The sequence below is a fragment of the Caretta caretta genome, chromosome 10, assembly GCF_965140235.1.
Source record: "Caretta caretta isolate rCarCar2 chromosome 10, rCarCar1.hap1, whole genome shotgun sequence".
Classification (NCBI taxonomy): domain Eukaryota; kingdom Metazoa; phylum Chordata; order Testudines; family Cheloniidae; genus Caretta; species Caretta caretta.
The window spans coordinates 65,348,042-65,368,191 of record NC_134215.1 but is presented as its reverse complement, the minus strand read 5'-3'; the positions used below and the strand labels follow the sequence as shown (position 1 = coordinate 65,368,191).

The window sequence follows — 20,150 nt, the reverse complement described above, 5'->3', positions numbered from 1 at the left end:
AACACAACACATGAGTCGTAAGAGGGACACGCAACCCCATTTGCATGCTATCTGGTGTAGTAAATAAGCAAAGTGGGCCATTTAAAGGAACAGTAAAAATGACCAAACAACTTCAAAAAATTGTTTTCTGGATCTCAGCCTTCCAAAAAAACATGAGAAAAATGTTCCTGAGCCCTGTGAGTAGCTAAATGGTTACTAGTTATTGAAGACCTGGGTCAGAATTAATTTTTCCTAGACGACCCTAGAAGTAATTTCACTGCATCTTCTATCATTTTTATTTCACATGACCTCAAATGACCTACATCAGTTATGTGATAATCTGCAGAGGTTCACGATAACTCCCCCACAAGCACAGCTCAAAACAATCACGTGACCTATTGCATTCCAGAATGCACTGGGCAGAATATACAGCACAATGCAATGCTGTGCTATATATTGGCTGTTTAATGATCAAATGGCTATTACTGTAACCATTTAGGGCCAAATCCTGCAGTCCTTACTCAGGTGACATCTGGGGAGTCAGAAGCCCTGGCTGGACCATGGAAGGGGAATATAAGAGCAACTGCCCTGAACTGTAATATTGTGAGCAATGGATCTGCCAACATTCAGCTCCACTGGCCAAAACTTCCATGCATGTACTATAGCCCCCCAGTACTGCAGCTGTAGTAGTGACTGAAGTAATGCCCCATATCATGAGAGAGGAGAGACATATTTGGAGGACTGGAGCTTAAGTCTGTTTGTTTTTTATTTTGTCCGTGGTTATCCCTTACGTCTTTAGGTACCTTCATGTCATCTGATCCTGACCCCAGAGCAGGCCTAGATGAGCTCCTTGGATTCCTTTCTTCCTCTTATTCCTCCCCACATCTCCTCGCCTACCTGCCACCTCCATGAATTGCTGGCACCTCTCCTCCTCCTGCCCCCAGAGACTGAGCATGTCATTCTCAGGAAACGACTAAATTCCACCACCAATCTGGTAAGCAGGTGCCTCAAATATCATAGCTTTCCAACTCCTGCTTCAAAGACCAATGCAATCAGGGTGTTAGTATCTCTTGGCAAGTTCACATGCCAGATTGGCAGTGCTTGACTTGGGGGATGTTTAGCATCAAGGAGTTATACAAGATACTGTGTTTAGCGTTTTGTTTATGCAATAAAAAGAAAATATAACTACATTTTGTCAGAATGTGCCTAATTAAAACAGAGCAAAACAACATTATCAAGAACAGAATCACAGCACACAAAATTCATTGTTACTTAATGTTGCACAGAAGTTTTATCATTTAGAAACATGCAAGAAGTAATAAACTTTTTAAGCAAGCTGCTGTTTTTCAAGCACTTTAAAATTAAAAATCTCTTTTTTCAGATACCAGTAGTTGGCAAATTTGGAAAAAGCTAAAGCGGGGCACGCACATCTACCCACCTCTAAGATTATTCTGTTTCTTCCCCCCTCCTCATCCTAAATTCTGATCAGTATTTATCCATCACCAGGAGGCAATGCTTACTCATTTGTAGCCCGGATAACTTGTTCACATGTGCAGACCAGGACCAGCCTTTGATCTGAAGGAGAGTTTCAAAAAATACCTCTGTTTTTTGTTTGAAACAGTTTAAAGTTCTTCCTGATAAGGAGTAAGTCAAATCTTGGGTTACAAAGAAAGAAATTTCTACCACTTAAAAACTGTTTCATCTTTAAGCCACAGTATTTCCTATCCAATATAGACAGCACAAAGAAGTCTACCCTAAGAAATCAGATCAATGGAGACACAGTTTAGTCTAACAAAGTTGTGGGGGGAGGGGAGGTTCATTGAAGTATTTGCTGCTGTTTTTAGGTAGAAAGATTTTTCTTTTTCTAAATTCCTCACAAGGGCCGGTCAATTTTCCACCTAAACTGTTTGTTTTTATGGAAAACTTGGGTTTTGACTAAATGAAACGTTTTCACTAAAAGTGTCTGCTTTCCAAAGAAAGTCTCAAATTGTTGTTGAAAAGCTCAACACCCGAAAAGTTTTTGGTTTTCAGCTAAAAATCTTTGTTCTTCATTTTTTTTCAGTGAAAAGTTCAAATTTTCCACAGAGGTGGGAGGGGGAGAACTTTTCTCACAAGTTCCAATAATAGAATAATAGATTAGGGTTGGAAGAGACCATCCTTAGGAGGTCATCTAGTCCAACCCCCTGCTCAATGCAGGACCAACCCCAACTAAATCATCCCAGCCAGGGCTTTGTCAAGACAGGCTTTAAAAACCCCATGTAGGATGGAATCTAAGGATGGAAATTCCACCACCTCCCTCGGTAACCCATTCCCAGTGGCGGATTTAGAGTTAGTGGGGCCTTGTGCACAGCTTCATTTTTGGGGGGCCCCCTTGGGACCCAGCCAAAAAAAATAACATTCTCTCTTATCTTCCCCCCCCACCCTGTTTTTCATTCTTTTTTTTTCTTCATCCTCCTCCTATATTATAAATAATAGGAAGTAAATGAAAATAAAGCGAGGTACCTTGATTGGGGCAGGGGGCTCGGATGCAGGAGGGAGTGCGGGGATCAGGCTCTGGGAGGAAGTTTGGGTGTGGTGTGCGGGCTCTGGGCTGGGACAGTGGGTTGGGGTGCAGGAGGAGTCAGGGGGCAGTGTTTACCGTGGGCAGCGCAGCTCCCGAAGTGACCGTCCTACCCCTTTGGCAGCAGCTCCTAGGTGGGGGAGGCCAGGGGAGTCTCTGAGCACTGCTGGCCGCAGGCATTGCCACCACAGCTCCCATTGGCCGCAGTTCCTGGCCAATGGGAGCTGCGAAGTCGGCGCTCAGGTCGGGGGCAACGCGCAGAGACAAACCCCCCAGCCCCACCCCCCAGGGGCTGCCGGGACATGCCAGCCACTTCCGGGAGTGGCACAGCACGGAGACAGCGCGGGAAGGGAGCCGCCTTAGCCCTGCTGCTGGCACATCTCTGCTTGCCCCTTTGGAGGAGGGGGGCAGATGCCTCCCCCCACCAAGGGTACGCAGAGATGTGCCAGCAGCCAGCCGCTTCTGGGAACGGCATGGGGCCACCAGCCATGGACTGCAGGCAGCCTGCCTGCCTAAGCCATGCTGCGCTACCGGCTGGGACTCAGGGGAAGGTTGTCAGATGAGATTTGTTCTGCATTTTGGGGGCCTCCCTGCCATTGAGGGCCCCATGCCACCACACTGTTTGTTTCATGGTAAATCTGCCTGTGCCCATTCCAGTGCTTCACCACCCTTCTAGTGAAATAGTTTTTCCTAATATCCAACCTAGACCTCCCTCACTGCAACTTGAGACCATTGCTCCTTGTTCTGTCATCTGCCACCATTGAGAACAGCCTACCTCCATCCTCTTTAGAACCCCACTGCAGCTAAAGGCTGCTATCAAATCCCCCCTCGCTCTTCTCTTCTGCAGACTAAATAAGCCCAGTTCCCTCAGCCTCTCCTTGTAAGTCACGTACACCAGCCCCCTAATCATTTTCGTTGCCCTCCGCTGGATTCTCTCCAATTTGTCCACATCCTTTCTGCAGTGGAAGGCCCGAAACTGGACACAATACTTCAGATGTGGCCTCACCAGTGCCGAATAGAGGGTAATAATCACTTCCCTCGATCTGCTGGCAATGCTCCTAATAATGCAGCCCAATATGGCTGTTACGGTCATCTTCCTAGCATCTCACTCTGACTACATCACCCCTCCTCTTTCACTGCATCAAACACAGACACAACTCAACTCTGTAAGTTTTGTTTCCTCTTTGTTTTTCATACACTCACCTTTTTAAGGTATGACATTTTGTTACACTGTTTCCCACTAGAGCCTATTTCATTGGGAGTTTACTAATCACTAATTTAATTTCTTTAATCTCTGTTGGGTCCGTGTGGTGGTGATGACAATAGACAATGAATTATAATGGAAACAGAAGATCATCCACTTTATATGACTTTTCCCCACAAATATACAGACAACTGCTAAGGAAGTGTGAGAGTGAGAAGTCCAGATAAGGAAGATTGAACTGTAATAACCTCTGTTTAAGCAGGTGGACTAAGGGCCAACTACTCTGATTTTCATCCTGGGCATGGGTTGGGACAAGGTGTAAACTGGGACAGAAGGTGGCCCTTTGCATCGAAACAGGCTATACTGTCGTTTTTAATATATTACATACCAGTGACCAATCTCTTTCAATCTCACATAAACCTTTAAAGAATTAATCTCACGTAAGTTTAAACCCTTTAAAAAAGTAGGATAATTAGTGGGTGGGAGACAGGCAAATATTTGTTAGTAAAACAAATTTTAGTGTTGCTTGGTTTTGTTTTGGAAAAGCACACACTTTATTCCCACAAAACTTGATATATACAAATCTAGAACGACTACAAACAAAATGAATTGACTTTATCTATACAATGATGGTATAAATTTACATCCACTTGAGTTATTTTAGGTAAGACATCTTGGGCAAGGTTAGTACATCAGGTTTTGTGAATAAAAGAAAGCAAGAAAAATGACAGTGTAACAATTAAGCTCGAAAACAAAAATTCAGTTTCCTTTCTGCTTGAAAGGTAATTACTTGTGAGGGGAACCCCTATTATCTACAGCCGTGTAATAGTGCGCTACAGCCTTTAAACATTCTCACTGTCAGTGCTCCAAGAGAGCTCTTTTCATCAGAGAACTTCTGGGAAATGAAGGTATCTATGCGTATGCCTGAGCAAAAAATCATAGAATCAGGAGATGCAAAAATCCTATTAGTCCACCTAGTCTATCCCTCAGCCAATGCAGGAATGTTTCCTAATTTACATTTACCAATGTGTTGTCCAGTTTCATTTTATATGTCGCAACCAATGTGGCTTTCAGCACTTGCTTGCACGATAAAGTGTGGAAGATTTAGTGCCTGAGGAAAAACCCACTGCAGATTTTTCATTTCTTCAATGAGGTTTGGATCAGGTCTTCAGCTCATAGTACTGAAAACTATAAAGCTACAGGTATAGATGACTATTTCATATGTATAGCAACATATAAAAGCAGCATGACATGATCATTATTCTACATCACTAAAGACATAGTTTAAGCCAACATAAATGTTCATAGTCTTTCAATCTCAGACGTTTAGTATATGATCCAGTAGCATCTGGGGAGAAAAGGCCTGATGTTAAAATATATTTTGTGCATAAAATAACCTAATACTTAGAGACTAATGAAGGTTACCATCTGCCTTTGGTCTGCATGCTAAATTCCAATTACCTGAGTTTCACATACGTTTTGCAAGGTAATGATACTTATTTCCATCAGAAGCAGGAAAATATTTGTCAGATATTATCTGGATGTCGTCATAACCACAGTAATTTTAACTTGATGTCATCTGTCCTTTAACATACTTAAATGGTGTATTTCCAGTCTGGTTCATGAGAGATTGTGGCCTTTGATTACCACACAAGCTGCTCAAGTGCTCTGCTTCCACTTGATTTGAATAAACACAGTCAAACCTAACAACTTGTTAATAGCTCTGGAATTTTTTTTTCTATGGTGAGGAGGAGGCCTGGAAGCTTTGATAGTGCTTTATAACAACAACATCTTAAAATATAAAGTCTACATGTGTATTTATAGATAAGCAACTTTGTTTTCCAGCACCAAGCTCAATCACCTTAATTTGACAGATACTTTTAGAATAGAAAGGAAATGGAAAAACTCTCTGTAGTAATGTGATAAAATAATCTAAATTATAACCATTGCACGCATCAGTCTACAACTTCAAGTCACTTTTTAGACATTCATCCTCACAAAAACTCTGGTAAGGTAGTTGACTGTTACCCTATTTTACAGGTTGGGAAATTAAGGCTAGATGGGAGGTGACTACAGGCACAATTCTAAGACCCTTCCTCACTGCACAGCAGTTTCAGAATCAGGGTGGGATCTTCAAAAGACATTGGTGTTGGCCTAATTCTTCTCCCATTGAAGGCAATGGAATTTCTACCCTTGGCTTCGGTGGAAGCGGAAAAGGCTAATGCTGAATGCTTTTGAAAATTCCACAGCTAAATTCTCAGGGTGAAAATCATCCGGGTGCGAATGGTCAGCACGAAGTCCCCAACACACTAAAGCCCAGCTTTAGCGTCGGCACTGGGGACCTACGGTTGTATACGTACACCGCAGAAACGTTTCGATTTTGTTTACACTGATTTGTGTACTAGTCCTGTGGGCAACATACTGATGTTTATTTTTGTGTGGTCTAGAGCCTCCAAAGTTTTTGCACTCCATTAAATATGACATGATGAGCTGTGCAGGAGAAGACGGAGATCCTCGGAGCGCATGCTCCCAGAAGCCTTCACCTAGCTGTTCTATTTCTCTAGATGTGATTGGCTTTGTAAACTTGGGATATTGATTGTTTCCTTGTTTCTCTGTCTAATTTGAATTCCTTGGGCTGTTTGGGACCAAAGAGTCAAAGCTATTCTATCGCTTTATGTATCCTGAGGCCTGAACAGCTGGAAATTTTCCACCTGCTCAGCCAGTGTGCTTTTCTCTTTTAAAAAACGAAACAAAACAAAAACAAAAACCAGACTATTATGTCATTTACAGTGCACAGTGTAAACCAACCACAAAACTTAATTTGGTTTCTCTATCCTTCATTTCATATTTCTCTTTCCTCTTTATTAAGGGCACTGGCATGAAACAGAACCTTTGCTTTTTAAGGATTCATCTACTCCTGCTGCTTACAACATAAGACTTTCTGTGAAATTACAATTAATCACTGTGAAAATTATCCTAAGGTGTCATACCCAAAATTCTGATTGGTCTCCATATCTGAAATAAATCCTTAGCAAATGCTAGCAGTGCCATCTTAAAAACCCAGTGTTTTCTCTTCTGAAAGGAATTATAATCCTGGTCCAATGGAAGTCAATGGAATGAGTCCCATTGCTTTCAGCATGTTCTGGATCAGGCCCTGGGTCGGGCAGAGGCTTACTGTATATAACTTAGCTGAGAAAATGACAGAAAACATTGCTTTTCTGTCTAAAGTTTCCAGAATTAGTTCACAAAGATCCTGATCCTACAGCCCTTACTCAAACAGGGTGAAATTGACCTTGTTCAGAAGACGACCTCAAGGCCTATGAACGACTTAAATCCCAAGTAAACACTAGACTTAAGCTTGTTTAAGCCTTCTGGTGGCTTTCTGTACAGGGGTGTGTTTATCCCACATGTAAGTCCTGCTGAAGTCATATTGATGGATCAAATTGGATTTAGACGAGTGGATGGTACTTTCTCTTCTGTGTACAACAGACTATTTTAAGTGTGGTTCTACACTGAAAAGTGACTCTTAAAACAGCATCCTGCAATTCTATTTTTACTGTCTCTCAATGATAGCCATAAGCACGGAACACACTCTCCTTCCCCCCCTCCGGATGGCATTGTCAGGTAGACATTTTTCAGACTAAAGCCACATTTAAAGCCATGTGTCCTCTGAATTTCCCTTTTTATTAAAACATCATTTACTTATGTGAAACACTGAATCCAAGATTAAAATAATGCACTTAAAATAAACACAAACACAACACTTTGTGCTACCTGTGCTATTCACTTGAGCTGCAAAAATGACGTTCTAATGTGCAAAGCTTATGTCATCTTTTCCCAGTGTGTTGCATTGCAAAAGGGGAGAACACTGGCCTTCACAAACCGACTCCCCTCTTTCCATCATTATTTCTAATGGCCTAGATTTTCAAAAGTGACTCGTGATTTTTAAAGTGCTTCCGTTTTTGGGTGCATAACTTGAGACAGCAAAAAGGGGCCTGGTTTTCAGAAAGTATGGCGTGCTCACCCAAAAATCACTAGTCACTTTTTTTAAACATTGAATTTAAAATATAAAACCACCCATTCTCAATGTTGATCTACACAAAGCAAAATATTAAGACTTTAGCTGTATATAAAACTAGATTAACATTTTCATTTAAACTGAAATAATGATCCCTAATTCAATATTCTAAGGATTTATTCAATTAGAAGAGTATTGAACCAAAAAGCTAGAAGATATAAACCAATGTAAAAACAACATATCCTTGTGCCAAGATAAACACATTGAGTTAATTCACAAGTCAAAACTGCTACATTATAAATTTTGATTTGAAGATCCCTTTCATAGTTATAGTATACCAACCTCTTGACTAATAACACTCAAAATTAATGCAGTTAGTGATTGATTCAAAGCCCACTGCAATAAATAGAAAAACTCACTGACTTCAATAGGGCTTTGGATCAGTTCCTTAGTCAGCACATGGACCCAAGCTCATATAAGAATTTGGCAGCAGGCCCTTTTTGTGTAACTTCCCTGCCTCAATAACTGAAACAGAAATACAACAAAAACCTGAAGCTAAGTCCTAAGGTCCGGATCCTCAAAAGTATTTAGGCATCTAACTGACCACAGCACTATGGTTCAAAGGCGCAGTCATAAACTCTATGGCCCCCATCCTGCAAGAGAGTTGCCAACTTTCTAATCACAGAAAACCGAACACCCCTGCCCTGCCCCTTCTCTGAGGCCCTGCCTCCACTTGCTCCATCCCCCTCCCTCACTCACTTTCACCAGGCTGGGGCAGGGGGTTGGGGTGTGGGAGGGGGGTGAGGGTGCCGTCTGGGGGTGTGGGCTCTGGGGTGGGGCTGGGAATGAGGGGTTTGAGGTGCAGGAGGGGTCTCCAGGCTGGGGGTCGGGGTGCAGGAAGCAACCGCCACATCCCTGCGACCCCTAGGCACATGGGCGGCCAGGGAAGCTCCGTGTGCTGCCCTTGTGCCCACAGGCGCCACCCCCACAGCTCCCATTGGTCGCAGTTCCCAGCCAATGGTAGCTGCAGAGCCAGCACCTGGGGTGGGGGCAGTGCGCAGAGCCTCCCTGGCCGCCCATGCACCTAGGGACCACAAGGACCTGGGGGCCGCTTCCAGGAGCAGCACGGAGCTAGGGCAGGTATGGAGCCTGTCTTAGCCCCAGACCCCTACTGTGCCGCCAACTTTTAACAGTCCAGTCGGCAGTGCCGACCGGAGCAACCAGGATCCCTTTTCGACCAGGCATTCCAGTCGAAAACTGGACACCTGGCAACCCTACCTGCAATGGGACTCCACATGGGAGTAGGGGCTGCACAAGTGGATCACATCACAGGATCAGGCCCAAAATGATCTAGTTTGATTTCCAATTGGTATAAAATCAGCCACGGAGCAACTAATTCCACATTATTAGACAGCATACTTGCCTAAAATAACAAAGTTTCACTTTCATAAAATGTATGTAAGTATGTTTAACAATATACCAGGAAGTATACCAGAGGTGAAAGTAAGCCGGTACGCCCCAGTACGGTGCACCGGTAAGAGCCGGTGCGCCATACCGAGACCAGCTTTCCCAGACAGCAATTTAAAGCCCTGGGGTAGTGGCGGCGGGGCTCCGGCGGGGATTTTAAGGGCCCCAGAGCTCCAGCCGTCGCTACCGTCCCGGCCCTTTAAATCCCCGTCGGAGCCCTGCTGCCGAAGCCCTAGAGTAGCAGCAGCGGGGCTCCAGAGCGGATTTAAAGGGCCGGGGTGGTAGCAGCTGCCAGAGCCCCAAGCCCTTTAAATCTCCGCCTGAGCCCTGCTGCAAAGCCCTGGAGTAGCAGCAGTGGACCTCTGGCAGGGATTTAAAGGGCCGGGGCTCTGGCAGCCTCTACCACAGCAGAGCCCCAGGCCCTTTAAAGCTCTGCCAGAGCCCAGAGCCCTGGGGTAGCGGCAGCAGCCGGGAGCCCCCAGGGCTCCTCAGTGATTTAAAGGACCCGGGGCTCCGCTGCGATTACGGCAGCTGGAGCCCTGGGCCCTTTAAATTGCCCCCGAGCCTCTGCAGCTGGTAGCTCAGGGGTGATTTAAAGGGCCCCGGGCTCCCAGCTGCCACTACTGCAACTGGAGCCCCAGGCCCTTTAAATTAAGATTTAAAGGCCACGCCCCTTCCGGTTGAGACCACGCCCCTTCCGGTTGAGGCCACGCCCCTTCCGGTTGAGGCCACGCCCCCTGCTCAGGACTCCGGCATCCTCTAACTTACTTTCCCCGGTAAGTCCTCTAACTTACTTTCACCCCTGAAATACACACAGTCCACAGTACAAATGCAAACCCCCTGCAAAGTGCCGTTCTGTTTCTGTATTCCATTTCTTATTCTTCTCTTGCCTCATTCTTTACAAAGTACGCTTGCAAGAAATAGGATCTTTGCTTAAATATCTACATCGTGCATGGACCAAATTTTTGAAAGTAGTTTCATAAATTTACACCCAACTATTGCAGCATGAAAATAATTGAACATCCATCCATCTGATTTGTGTGAACAAGTGCAGGTTTAATTTATTCAGCTTTATAAATCCAATCCTGAAGCCTTTTGAAATTCAAGGCTGACACATCTTGTTTTATTGGTAATTTATTTGCGCATAATCCAGGTCAAATCATTGGGAATTATTCTATTAACGTCATGGCATTGGATTAGGCCCCCAATTAGTAAATATAAATGTATTACATTAGGCCTGCTCCCACTGAAATCAATGGGAGCTTTGCCAAAGCTGAGTAGATTTGGGCCTCTTACCTATGGTTCCATCAAATGACCATAATTGCTCTTTCTAAGAACGTATTTAAATGTCATTCAACCTCAGCCACGCGATGTTTCCCTTGTACGTTCAATACGCTATATATGTTGTTGCCTTAGTTTACACAGGAGGTAAACATGTACTTAGCCCTCCTGCTCTAAGCAATGGAAAAAACGTAGAGGTGGCCTAACAAACCGCAGCACAGCAAGCGTTCTCATTTGCAGCACACCACCAGGGTCAATTCACTCAAATAAATCTCATTATTCAAATGGACTAGTCTACAGTGCTCACAAATTTTACCAGAAAACATGACGCTAGGACAATTAAAAACCTCATTCTGCTTTCACTGTTGACAAGACTTTTTTCATGCTGAAAAGCTGTGTTTATGAGGGTCTCTTTTCCTAATATTAACATAAAAATAATTTTAAAATCAAATGATACTCCTGAGCATTAGCAGTCTTCATGTTTTGGCAGTGTAGGTTTGCACTGGAATCTTGCTATAGAAGAGAGGAACTCTTTTTAACCGTTTAATTTTAAATTTGCCATCTTACAAGTTGAATATTAGTGTACTGCAACAGGTTAACATTACACATCTGGCTGAACTGACTTGAACTGGTATTTTGCCTAAACTATTATGCGGATGTTTTTGGTTTTTTTTAATAATTCTAGGCAAACTAAAGCACTGCCCTTTTTCAGACTTTTACACACAATAATTAGTGACAACATTTTTTTTCTGAGCTGACTTGTAGCCTCTACAAAAAAAGCTATTTTTAAAAGCCAGCACTGAAACACAGATAAAACTGCACAGCACTTTCATTTTGTACTCTTGTTCTTTTCTTTATCTTACAGATGTAAAGCCTCGTGTTAAGGGAGAATATCATAGGATCACTTTAATTTCCAGTTACTTTTACTTTCAGTCCACTATTTAAAACTCTCATTACCAGGAAAGAGAAAACTATAACTCAAAGTATCTTCATAAAAATAGTTTTTGCATCAAGAAAACAGATAACTGTTCCATTCAGCAAAAGGTCAAAATTCCAGAATTTTGGCCACAGAACTCCTACCATTCAGCCAAATCTTATTCTGAAGCCAAAAGTTTCTGTGCATTGCTTTTGCAAAGCATGTGTTTAAGGCTTAGCAACACCCATCAAAAGGGAAAGAAAAATCAACCCTCTCTTATAACCTTATCATGACAGTCCACGTTGATGACAAGACATTGTAACATATATAAATTACCTTCAGTTGTCATTTCTGTTATATCAAATGCCTTGGGGAAGGGGGCGGTATGATAACTTGCACTGATGTATTTTGTATAAGAGTTATTGATTACTTCAGGATCTTTAATTATGTTAATAATATCTTCTTTGGGGGATTTTTCCTCCAAAAAAATTTAAATACATAAATAAATATAGAGACCCCAGAAAGTTCTGGTCTGAGAAGTGTCAAGGTTCTGGAAAGCACCTATCTCTGTCCAGCTGCAAAATCCCCTGGCATGGGGAAGCTCCCAGCTGATGCACAGCTGGTATTGCTGGCCCCTGCAACACCCACCACTTGGTCCAAGTGCAGGGTGCACGTTAGGGCTGGCAGGGGAGGGGCACAGCATATTTTATACTGAGCTGATAAATGGTTCCTTGGGACTCAGACGCTTAGAGTGCTCTACTTTACACTGGGGCTCAGATTGCCCCAGATCCCTGAACGCCCCTGTCTCTCTGCTATGCCAAATGTAAGCTTGGTGCAGCAGAGCATCTGGGCCACGCTGGGTATAAAGCTTTCTGTGCTAGGTGCAAAAACTTGCCTTTGGCACCAGACTTCTTGTTTTCTACCATGCTATAAAGTCTGCAGAACCTCTGAAGTTGTGCTAGAGGATAGCATTGCTGCCACAGACCTCATCAGTGCTATCACCCATCATCATACTCAACACAACCAGACATTTTGCACCTGGCTGACCTTCAGAACAGGTCTGACATGATCCAGAACTATACTCCAAGACCATGTGTGAGTTTATGTGCACATCCAGCCAAAGGTACATTCTGTAACTTATTTTTTCTTAAGAGAACTGTACAGTATTACTTAGCATACAGCAAGTCTGTTCTTGGTGTTCAAGTTACCAATTTCTACTAACTAATACATTTCAGGCTTTCTGATCCCTGTCAATTTTCTGGATCATTGCAGATAATCACTTCCTCTGTTATGGAAAGTGAATACACTTATTACAATGACTAGGCAACAGGCACAAGTGTACACTATATCTATTCTTTTCTCTTCCTGATGTTTGAATTTAAGATTCTAGATTCTACCAGACATTTCCACCAGACTGAACTTTATTGCATGTGGTACCTTCAAGCGCCATAACTACTGCAGAGGTGTTTTGACACATGAACAAAGGTCTACTACCAGGTTTAGTGGTAACAATTCACTTACACTGGGTTTGTTTTTGAGGAACAATATTTGTTTAAAAAGGCTTTAATTCTGGATGTGGACTGGAAATGGATTCATTTCAAAACGCCGTGGGGAGAGTGGGATGGAAGATTTCTACTCCTATTTTGCCTTGACTATAACCCATTAAGAAGCTTCTCCACAGGCTTTCAACAGATGCTTTGCTACTAGAGCCACAGCAAGTCATTCAGGGAGGGAGTATAAGGGTCAGAGGGTGTGGTCCACATGCTTTAGAACGTATATGCTCAATCCTGGCTTGCAGAGATTACATCTGGTCCAGGGATGGCCATGTGTGAGACTTGAGTTGGCCAAAATACAGGCTTACAATAATGCTCTTTCTGCAGCTTTAATGTATGCCTGTTTCCTTGCCAAACTTAAAGCCTGCCAAAATTTGGCCAAACATGTTTCCTCAATTGTGCAATATTTTCAGTTTATATCCAACAGTTCTTTGTAAAAACAATTGCATTGTGTCTTAAAAATTTATGGATGTTAACAATATTTAAAGTTGTATTTTACAGTTAATACTCTTGGGTTTTACAGTAAATTACCTTTGAAAGGGTCTTTCCATTAGCTGTAAGTGCCACAAGTCCAGCACAGCATACCAACGCACTGGAACTAGACAGACCAGAACTTGGTGGGATGGTTCCATCTAACAGACAATTCATTCCAGTTGAGCTATTAAGACCAAAATGTTCCTAACAATGAAAAAATAAACAATCTGAGTATCAAGTACAGACCGCCTTAGACGTTCAATTATCCCATGTTTAGGAAGAGATTTCTGTTGCTGAGTTGTTGAACTACTGATGTGCTGTTTGGTGTCACCATAAAGAGTGAGGGGGTTTGTGATATTTTCAAGTCTGGTCCTTAAAAACCAAGATTAAAATTCAGAAGAGAAGTGCATGAATATAAGATTTTACGACCATTTCAAATTTTGGTTATATCTTGATACCCCTCTTCACTTAAAAATATTATTTTAAACCTGATATTGTGCATGCTCAGTCTAAGGACAGCAGAGAATTTCTGAGGTCTCTCAGACAAGTTGTTGCTGAATTATGGTGCTTAAAACATTTTTTTTTCTATTCTTCAAACTGCTCTACAGCTCAACTACCAAGAATATTTCTGAACTGAAAGAGAAAATAGCCTATTATAAGTCTCCACTAAATTAGAAAAGGCACTAAAGCACAGAACTATTGATTTCCATTGCTACTGCAACCTCTAGATACTCTTCTGTTGTGACTCATGCCCTGTGATGTCACATTAGTTCCCAAATTCAGGGTCTCCTAACATAAGATACTGTCAGAGCCAGCATTCTGCATTTGTAATCCAAAATACACTGGAAATTTGTAGAGATCCTTGTAAAACTGAAGTTTGAGACATTTTAGCCATGTGGTAGTTTTACATGCAGCCCGCGAGTAAGAATGCAAACTCCCTGAATCAAACAGACATCAAATACAGAATCGGAGAAATGTAGAGCTGGCAGGGATCTTGGAAAGTCATCAAATCCAGCCCCCTGCACTGTGGCAGGACCAAGTAAACCTACACCATCCCTGACAGGTCTTTATCCAACCTGTTTTGAAAAACTTCAAATGATGGGGATTCCATGACCTCCCTTGAAAGTCTGTTCCAGAGATTAACTAGCCTTCCAAACAGTAAGTTTTTCCCAATATCTAACCCAAATGTCCCTTGTGGCAGATTAAGCCCATTACTTCTTGTTATACCTTCAGTGGATACAGAGAACAATTGATCCCTGTCCTCTTTATAATAGCCCTTAACATCTTTGAAGACTGTTATGAGGCCACTCCCTCCCCCTCCCCTTCTGCCTTCTTTTCTCAAGACTAAACATTCCCGGTGTTGTTAACCTTTCCTTATAGGTCAACTTTTCTAAACCTTTGATTACTTTTGTTGCTCTCTTCTGGACTCCCTCAAATTTGCACACTTCTTTCCTATAGCAAGGTACCCAGAACTGGACACAGAACTCCAGAGGAGGCCTCTGAGTAGGGCAGGACAGTCACCTCCCATGTCTTACACCCCAGTAACACTCTGGTTAGTACACCCCAGAATGATATTAGCCTTTTTTGCAGTTGCATCACATTGCTGACTCGTATTCAGTTTGTGATCCACTATAACCCCAGTGGTACTATCATCTAGCCAGCTATTCCTCATATTGTAGTTTTGCATTTGATTTTTCTTTCTAAGTGCAATACTTCGCACTCACCTCTATTGAATTTAATCTGGTTGAACTCAGACCAATTATCCAATTTGTCAAGATCATTTTGAATTCTAATCCTGTCCTCCAAAGTGCTTGCAATCCCTCCTAGATTGGTGTTATCTGCAAATTTTATAAGCATACTTTCAACTCCATTATCCAAGTTAATAATGAAAAGACAGAATAGTGCCGGATCCAGGACTGACCCCTTCAGGACCCCACAAGATATGTCCTCCCCGTTTGACAGAGAACCATTAATAACTACTCTTTGAGTACAGTCTTTGAATCAGTTGTGCACTCATCTCATAGCTATTTCTTCTAAACCACATTTCCCTAGTTTGCTTATGAGAATATAATGCAGGACTGTGTCAAAAGCCTTACTAAAATCAAGATATATCACATCTACAGCTTCCCCCTATCCACTAGGCCAGGGGTGGGCAAACTTTTTGGCCCGAGGGCCACATCAGGAAATAGAAATTGTATGGTGGGCCATGAATGCTCACTAAATTGGGGCTGGGGTGGAGGAGGGGGTGAGGCCTCTGGTTGGGGGTGCGGGTTCCGGGGTGAGGCTGGGGATGAGGAGTTTGGGGTATAGGAGGATGCTCTGGGCTGGAACTGAGGGGTTTGGAGGGCAGGAGGGGGATCGGGGCTGGGGCAGGAGTGTGGGAAGGGGTGTAGGTTCTGGCTGGGGGGGCAGGCTCTGGGGTGGGACTGGGGATAAGAGGTTTGGGGTGCAGGAGGGTGCTCCGGGCTGGGATCGACGAGTTTGGAAAGCGGGAGGAGGATCAGGGCTGGGGCAGAGGTTTGGGGCATGGGGAGAGGCTCAGGGGTGCAGGCTCCGAGTAGCACTTACCTCAAGCAGCTCCCAGAAGCAGTGGCATATCCCTTCTCAGGCTTCTACGTGGAGGCGCAGCCAGGCGGCTCTGTACGCTGCCCCATCCGCAGGCACCGCCCCTGCAGCTCCCATTGGAGCACTGGAGGGAGCCATTGGAGCACATAGAAGCCAGAGTGGAGCCTTGTGGCAGCTTCTGGGAGCCACGTGGAGTGGCCCCCGACCCCACCGGAGCGTGGGAGCAGGGCCAAGCCGCATGTTCTGGCCCCCAATCCAGCTGGAGCACCAGAGCGGGGCCGAGTTGCATGCTGCGGTCCCTGACCCCACTCCCTAGCGGGAACTGCGAGCCAACTTAAAATGGTTCGCAGGCTGCATCCAGCCCACGGGCCATAGTTTGCCCACCCCATGCACTAGGCAAGTAACCCTGTCTAAGAAAAATTAGGTTGGTTTGACATGATTTGTTCTTGACAAAACCATGCTGGTTATTCCTTATAACCCTATTGTCTTCAGATGCTTACAAATTCATTGTTTAATAATTTGTTCTAGTATCTTCCAGGTATTGAAGTTAGGCTGCTGACTTGAATACATCTAATTTATCTAAATATTCTTTAATCTATTCTTTCCTTGTTTTGGCTTGCATTCTTACCACTTGTGGTTAATATTAATTGTGTTTGTATACAGTTGTATTAGCAGCTTGGAAAAAAATAGATGGATATTATAACCTTGGTTCTGCTACATATACAGTATAATGAAGTCACTTGGTAGTCACTATGCATTAATTATATGTATACAGTAAAGAACAGTAGGCAGTTGATATGAGAAATATTTGTACAAGTAAGAGAGGACCTTTTCTAACTCTAAAGTTACGAGTTTATGTGAGGCACTCTGCTTTTGATGACTGCTATCATACTATTTATATTTAAAGCAAAGGGATAACTTTAGAGATTTTACTGTGGCTCAAAATCTAATTGTGTGTGCATGCATGCACACACACAAGATTCATATCATATATAATTTTCATTCACGGATCCCAAAACACTATCTGTAGATTGTATTCTGTTCTTACATTTTTAAACATTTTAGTTCTCTTCTTTCACAAAAATTTTTATATCATCTCTAGTACACTTTGGTTCAAAATAAACACCATATTGTACCAACCAAAATATCACCCACATAAATTGTATAAATACATACACATCAATGTGCCAATGCAGATTTACGTAACCATCACAATCACCTGAGAAATGCCAACATTTCTCAGAAAGAAGCTCCCCTCTTTTCCTACAAAAAAAAATCTATTCCTGTTCCTGAAATAAAGCCAACTGCAGGCAGTAAGGGCAGAGTTCATGCAGCACATAAGAAAGATCTTGTTGAATGTGTCTCTTCGTTGCTACAAATTATCTAAAAATTCCCTTTCCAGAAATACAAACAAATTATTAATTGAAATGCTATTGCTGCCAATGCTCGTTCATGCAGAACATCAGACAAGCCTGTTTAAAAAACTACTTGAGTAATATATTTAACCAGAAACTCATCCACAGGGTTGTCTTCAATGTGAATCAGAATTGCAAACTTATCACGCAATGTTTAAATAAAAAACTTACTCCAGTTTCAGAAATGAAAATGGACTTTGCCAAGTTCTGCAATAGTTCTATCCCAAAAGGATAACATGTTCAACTTCATATAAACAGATTATCCCCTTGGACCTTCTTAGTACTTGCATTTGAATGTTTCTTAAGAGTCTGTAGCATTTATGCTTATTTTCTGCTAGCATTAGTATATAAACCTGCTTTGCATATTAACCATCAAGCTTAAAAAATTATTTTTAAGATCTAACTCTCAAAAGCACACCCCAAAATATGTAGGGACACTTAGGTCATGTTTCTCTAAGCCATTTTACTGTAAAGAAAACTAGCATAAAATTGCAAAGTAAATACAAATTAAATGAATGTTTTACTTGTGGGGCAATTCAGAGATTGAAAATATTCACATCACTGCAAATAGGAGTCACTGATTGGGGCTTGAAACATATTGGGCAGTGACAGGAATTTTAGATCATAAAGAGAACAGTTTGTTACTATGATTGCATAGTATAACATGTTTTAAAGGTGCTAAATGAACTATGGAACTGAACATTCACTATTCTGTCAAAGTTTCAGACAGAAATAGATGTACTAAAATTCCTTTTTTTTTCTCAGCCTAATAAAGAAAGAGCTGTTGTTTCATTCTGAATCAAGTATGATTTTTAAAGGCATAGTTAAGCTAAGATGCTGGTACATTCAAAAGCACCTAAGTGAGTCAGGAGTACAATGACTTTAGCTTATGCTCAAATAAATTTCTTAGTCTCTAAGGTGCCACAAGTACTACTTTTCTTTTAGCTCTTAAGTGAGTTATGAGCTTTTGAAAATCCCACCCCAAAGACATGCATTGAAAAGCCTGTACAGCTAATAATTTGAAGCAGATTATTGCAACTGAAACTGTTTTTAAAAACTACTTTATTTTGCTTGCTTTATCCAGTTTGTTATTGGATGGGGGTGGGGGTTGCATTTCCTTGTGCCTAGCATGTGCAATAGGACCCGTCAATTTCACTATTTGGTTCTCATGCACTCCAGAGAGGGGGTCTGTGTGTCTTTCCAGTACTCCTAAGAATTATTTACATTTTACAATAGTCTTCACTTGGGGGACAGGGAGGAGGGAACAAATTATTATTTTAGGTTCCATATTTCCAAACCTACAGCCCCCTTTTAAAAATAAACCTTAAGCATGTGGTTCTGTTCAGCAACGTGTCTAACTTTGACTATTTCAGTTTACATTTTTCTATTTTAATGAGTCTGATCATGATCCGACTAAATTAATACACTGTTCTGTATAATAATGTATATAATAAATCTAATGTAGGTTTTGTATTCTGCAAATATTTTCATACAAGCAAAACAAAAGTATTTTACAAATATTTTAACATAAATATAAAAGTACTTTAGTTAATAGGATACAAAAGACAGCTACAAATTAAGTTGTATGAGTAAAAAATGCCCTATTAAATAACATATTTTATAAATAAGCGTAATAGGACATTATATAACATACACCCACATTATATTTTAATCTTAAAAGGTAGCCCATATAATACATATGTGTTAAATGAATTTGGTTTACCTGAATTCCTTTCAAACCACATAGGAAGTAGTTGTGCCACACAGGTTTGGTTTTGTTAATGTGAATGTTATTCACACTAGTACTGAAATCCCTGAAAAAACAGATATAACACCAAGTCTATAAACATGTCAGTAAGTTTAGTTCCATGGCTTGCTGCTGCCATCTGCTGATGAAACAGCAACATTTAAACTTTGTCCTGGACATTTTTTTTTACACAATACATATTACATTCTTTTCCTCTGGCTCTTCTTCCACCTTATTCACCAATTGTACAAAAAAGCTGTTTAATGGAAACATTGCTAATACATCAAATTTGGCCCAGAAACTGGGCTCTGTAAAAACAAATTATGAAACTGAACACCAACAACGTTTTCATGCCTTTTTAAAACATTCCAATGGAAGCAGCCATTTAAACAAAACAAATTACCTGCAAAGTTTGCATCTCAAATATTGCAAGGTTGTGCTATAACCAGAAAAGGAAACTGATGAGTGTATTTTCTGGCAATGCTGAGAAAAATGAGATAAAGGGTTTGGTTTGGTTTTTAAAAAACAGCTACCACACTCTAAATATTAAAACACAAATCCAATTTTTCTCTTTCTTTTTAGTATTCTAAGTTATCAGTGACAGAGTAGGTGTGAACATTTGTATTTTTAAATATATAATTTGTAACAAAAAAGCATCCTTTTGAAGATACCTATGTGTAGGGTGACCAGACGTCCCATTTTTAAAGGGACAGTCCATATTTAAGCCCGCCTGCAGGTGTCCCGACTTTTTCTTAAAAATGGACAAGTTGTGCCATATTTTCTGTTTCCCCCACATCAGTACTGGTGGGTCCTGTTGCTGGCCGGATCCCTGCTCGACAGCCCACCAGCGGTGAATGGGGGAATCCAGTGGCCAACGATGGGGGCAGGTGTGCATATACTTAAGTGTTTTCCTAAATCAGAGCCTCGGAGAAGCAAAAGCCTTAAAACAAATAATTATCATCCCTCCAAAT

The 20,150-nt window shown here is 41.8% G+C and overlaps 1 protein-coding gene across 3 annotated transcripts in view; it reads right to left on the bottom strand.

The window, feature by feature from the left end:
* GALK2 (galactokinase 2) overlaps positions 1-20,150 on the bottom strand; it is an 82,189-nt gene that overhangs the window by 44,000 nt on the left and 18,039 nt on the right. For 2 of the 3 annotated variants that reach the window (XM_075133118.1, XM_048865591.1), the window contains 2 exons: positions 19,156-19,246; positions 13,510-13,656 (listed from right to left, as the gene is read on the bottom strand). In XM_075133118.1, the coding sequence (XP_074989219.1) occupies positions 13,510-13,656; positions 19,156-19,246 (238 nt within the window). The remainder of the gene's footprint in view (positions 1-13,509; positions 13,657-19,155; positions 19,247-20,150) is intronic. The other variant, XM_075133119.1, reaches the window with a different exon arrangement.